The sequence below is a fragment of the Meleagris gallopavo genome, chromosome 10 (genome assembly GCF_000146605.3).
Source record: "Meleagris gallopavo isolate NT-WF06-2002-E0010 breed Aviagen turkey brand Nicholas breeding stock chromosome 10, Turkey_5.1, whole genome shotgun sequence".
Lineage (NCBI taxonomy): Eukaryota > Metazoa > Chordata > Aves > Galliformes > Phasianidae > Meleagris > Meleagris gallopavo.
Window position 1 is genome coordinate 267,145 of NC_015020.2, and position 4,778 is coordinate 271,922.

Sequence of the window (4,778 nt, forward strand, 5' to 3'; positions counted from 1 at the left end):
TCTTTTTTCCTTCTGTAGATTTGTGGATTAGTGATGAAGGAACTTATGTCTGTGAAGCTGAAAACCAGTTTGGAAGGATTCAGTCACAGCCAGCCACAATCACGGTAACTGGACTGGGTAAGTCTGGTTAATGTCAGTGATATCAGGGAAAGGGAAGACTGGCAGCATTTCCATACATTGAATATGCTGGAATTGGTAGCAGTGTTTTTTTTTATGATGAATAGGATGTTAATATGTTACATACATACACAGGATATACCTGTGTTTGTAGCAATTCTTACACAAATGTAGTCAGCCACATAAACTAAATCAGAAGATATTTGCATCGAATATTGTAATTGAACTCACTGAAATTTTCACATTATAACACTGTCTTTTTATCAGCTTACAATAGTTCCACCTACACTTTGTAACACGGACCTTAAAAATGACGTATTCTGTGTTCTGTTTCTTATTGCTTAGCAAATCGATTAAAGAATGAAAAGTCACCATCATGATTAATGCCAATGATTTTCTACCATGTGATTAAAAAAAAAAAAAAGTAGTAGTGAACTTGCTTACGGCAATTCATGGCTACAACTGGGAAGAAATCTTAGTGATCCAAGAGGACACTAAACATCCTGCTTTGACAATAACTGTGCTTTCAAGGAGTTGTGTATTATCTTGGGCAATTGGCAATAAAAGGAAAAATAGTGCTATGGAACATATGAATTTGTAGGAGGATAAGAATTGTTCTGTCTACCATCAAAGCAAACATTGGTTAAATTAAAACATGTGATGAAATCTATAATGCTGATAATGTTTGGTAAAGAAGAAGTTTTTACTTATTAAAAACCTCTTCAGTATTTTCCCCCTAGTAAGGAAATGTATCAGCTCGGTATCCATGGGAACATGAGCTTTCAGGGAAGTGCTGGACTGGATTCAGTTTCAGCCATTCAATGTCTTTTCTTTGCTGCTGCTTCTTAACCTTAGAATTACTGTATGTGTATTACTCCAACTTACTTTTCTTTCCTATGCTACTCAATCCTCTGTTGTTTTTTTTCTTTCTGTCACTGACATTTCAGATACCAGAGCCTCATCTGGTGTGTTTTGTCCTTAGATAAGTATACTGGTACTGTGGTGCTTTTTGTTGACTGTTATGGGTTTTTTTTTCCTTTTTTTTTTTCCTCTGTAAATCGTATGGTTTTCATTGTAGAAAATGTTTCCTGCTCTCTATTCACATAGTGCCTTGCATAAGCAGACTTTTGTCTGATACTGCTGCAAGTAATAGTACTTGGCAGGGCTAATAGTAAAAATTCGTATCCAGTACCTTACATAGATACATATATATTTAAATATATATAAAATATATATTTTAAAAATTCTAATTATTTCTCTTTTTTTTCTTTTTTTCTTTTTTTTCCCTCAAGTTGCACCTCTGATTGGAATAAGCCCAGCCACAGCCAATGTAATTGAGGGGCAGCAGCTCACTTTGCCATGTGTTCTGCTTGCCGGAAACCCCATTCCAGACCGGAAGTGGATTAAGAACAGTGTGGTGGTAAGACTGTTTTCTTTCTTACAAGATTTCTTGATATAGAAAATCAATAGCAGATGTTTTAAGCCATGGTAGCACACTGATTTAATTTCCAGAGATTGATATTCTGTAGATGTAAATGTAGTGATAGATTTTATGCTTACAAATAAAGGTCTATCATGAAATTGGACTGGCTCACTGAAAACAAGGATTCAGTGGCATTGCAATGACTTTACAACTGTCCAACACTGCTTCATGAAAGAGCTACTGCCTGCCAAAGAGAAGCCAGGTGGCTGTATCTGCAAGACAGAAGCTGCTTCTGAATTTCTTCTGGTGATGTCATTCACAGTACAGCCAATCCCCTTGAGAAATGATAGTTTATTAGTGTTTGAATCATAGAATCACAAGTGTTGGAAAAGACCTCCAAGCTCATTCAGTCCAACCACCAACCTACCATCGATATCTCCCCGCTAAGCCATGTCCCTTAGTACCACATCTGAACATTTCTTGAGCACTTCCAGGGATGGTGATTCAACCATACCCTTGGGCAGCCTGTGTCAGTGCCTGACCACTCTTGGAGAAGAAATTCTTCTAATAGCCAAACTGAACCTCTTGTAGTGCAACTTGAGGCCATTCCCTCTCATCCTATTGCTAGTTATACAGAAGAAGAGGCTGACCCCTACTTCACCACAGCTTCCTTTCAAGTAGTTATAGTGTGATAAGGTCTTCCCTGAACCTCCTTTTCTTCAGACTAAATAATCCCAGCTCGCTTAGCCACTTCTCTTAAGACAGTGTTTCTGTAGGGCCGGTCTTTGTTGCTGAGCTCTTCTAGCTGATTAGTAAAGATCACTGCGAATTTTTAATACTGCTAGAGGATGTACAATTTAAAAAAAAAAAACAAACTTTTTTTGCTGAAAGGTACAATTCTATGTTATCTTTTGCAGTGGATAATTTAAATGTTTCTGTTGCCAGTACACTAACGAAAAATACAAGTCTATACAGCATCCGTAGAGGGTGCAGGTATGCTTCAGAGCTGATCTCTTTTATGATAGTTATACCAAGAGTTTCTAGAAGTTTCTGACAACAACAGTGAAAGTAATCTATTTATGGAAGAGAAACAAGTAGTTGCAATCAGGAGAGTTGATCTGTCATGACATGGGGTTACTGGACTTACAAATACAAAGTGGAATAGAATAATTCAGCTAGATTTGCTCTTGCTTTGGTGCATGATTATAAGCTACCCTGGTGGTTGTATATGTGCCATAGCCATTGTAGACATTAATTTCACTCCAGCACTATATATGAGGTGTTACCAAAAGTATTATTTGAAGTTAACTTTTTATGAAAGGTGGAAAGTAGGAAAAGCTTTGGTAAAATTCTCCAGGAACATAGAAATTTTTTTTTTAACCTGAAACAGTAAAAAGAATAAAGCTGCACTACATACCAAAGTAAATACTATCAAGTGTGTATTTGCTTAGTAAAATATTACATTACTCTTTTGGCAGCTGGTTCCCAATCCCTACATTAATGTTCGACGTGATGGGAGCCTGCATCTTGAAAGAGTTCGGCTGCAGGATGGGGGTGAATATACCTGCATGGCCAGTAATGTTGCTGGGACAAACAACAAAACCACTACTGTTAATGTGTACGGTAAGGACCACTGCCTTGGTACTTTGTGCTGGCTGCAAGAAGAGTGCGTGTCTTACTAACAAGAGATCTCTCTGGAGCTTTCTCATGACAGTTGTATTAATTTCTCAAATTTCCCCTTTATATTGATGTTACTTTGTAAAGTAATATTGTGGGAAATAGGCCAACTTTACAGGACGAACTGAAGAATTGAGAATGGTTTTAAAATAGAACAAAAATAACATCACTTTGTGGTCATAAAAAAATCATCATTTTGAATAATCTGCAAAGATTGGGCTGTGCAGACTTGAGTTTTTTTAACAAAAGATGCAAGTGGGAATTTGCAAGAAAGTCATGAAAAGCAATGTTGGAGGTATTTAGAAACTGATACGGCAGAAGGCTACTGCCAGGAAACATGTGGAGACCCAGACAGAGGTCCCCTGCACACGTAAGAGGAAGGCTGTAGCCAAGAAGAGTGTGGCGACCCAGACTGAGGTCCCAAAACAGCACGCTAGCGTTCAGGCTGCTGGCTGCAATGAGTGCCAGAGTCTGGCCCTTGAAGTGTCAGGTGATGGAGGCAATGCCTGTGTAAGGTGCGACCAGGTAAATGACCTTCTCAGTCTGGTGGCCTGCCTGAGGGAAGAGGTGGAGAGGCTGAGGACCATCAAGGGCTGTGAAAAGGAAATTACTGGTGGTGCCAGGCCCTATCGGCCCTGAGGTCCCGGCATGCAACTGTGGTTCCCTATGGGGCATGTGGCCTCCAGTCGCCTTGCAAACAGGTGACAGAGAGGAATCGACAGACAGACTGTGCTCCTGATACAGTGAGCCCCCAGTCTGCTCCTTCCCCTCACAATACTTATGTAGAACTAGGGGGCGTGGGACTGGGACAAAACTCTCTCCCAAAAGGGCAAGGTGATATCCACTGCTCAGTGGAGGAGCATCTGCCCTGTTGTTGCTGACTAGAGCAAAGCTGTTTGGGAGAGAAGGATGGGTGGAAACAGATACCTACTCGGTGTTGTGGGGGTCCCCACCCCAGGCCATGCTCGGCTCCCCAGGTGCCTCTGCAGAATAGATTTGAGGCCCTGGAACCCGAGGGAGAGATGTGTGCAGATGTGGAGGGAGGCCCACCCGTGAGGGTGCCTCGGGGGAAGCGGTCAACCCCACACCTCAAGATTTCCTCCACCCGGAAGGATAGAAGGGTGGTTGTCATAGGCGACTCCCTGCTGCAAGGAACCGAAGGCCCTATATGCTGGCCCGACCCTACCCGCAGAGAGGCATGCTGCCTCCCTGGGGCACGAGTCAGAGACATTGCTAGGAGACTTCCCAGACTGATCTGCCCTTCTGACTACTATTCACTATTGATAGTACAGGCTGGCAGTGAAGAAGTTGGTGAGAAAAGCCTGAAGGCTATCAAAGATGACTTCAGGGGACTGGGGCGGGTAGTTGAAGGAACAGGTGTGCAGGTGGTTATTACATCTGTACCTTCAGTGGCAGGAAACGATACTGGGATGAGCCTAAAAATCCATCTCTTGAGCAAATGGCTTAGGAGTTGGTGCAAACGCAGGAGTTTTGTTTTTTTGATCATGGGGCAATTTACTCGGCACCTGGCATGATGGCTGCAGATGGATGCAGCCTGTCT

General features: G+C 41.7%; 1 protein-coding gene across 1 annotated transcript in view; it reads left to right on the top strand.

Moving 5' to 3' along the window:
* The window catches only part of HMCN1 (hemicentin 1), a 184,281-nt gene that overhangs the window by 75,972 nt on the left and 103,531 nt on the right, over positions 1–4,778 (top strand). Inside the window, exons 18-20 of the mRNA XM_031554941.1 lie at positions 19–117; positions 1,410–1,537; positions 3,019–3,163. Coding sequence (XP_031410801.1) covers positions 19–117; positions 1,410–1,537; positions 3,019–3,163 — 372 coding nt within the window. The remainder of the gene's footprint in view (positions 1–18; positions 118–1,409; positions 1,538–3,018; positions 3,164–4,778) is intronic.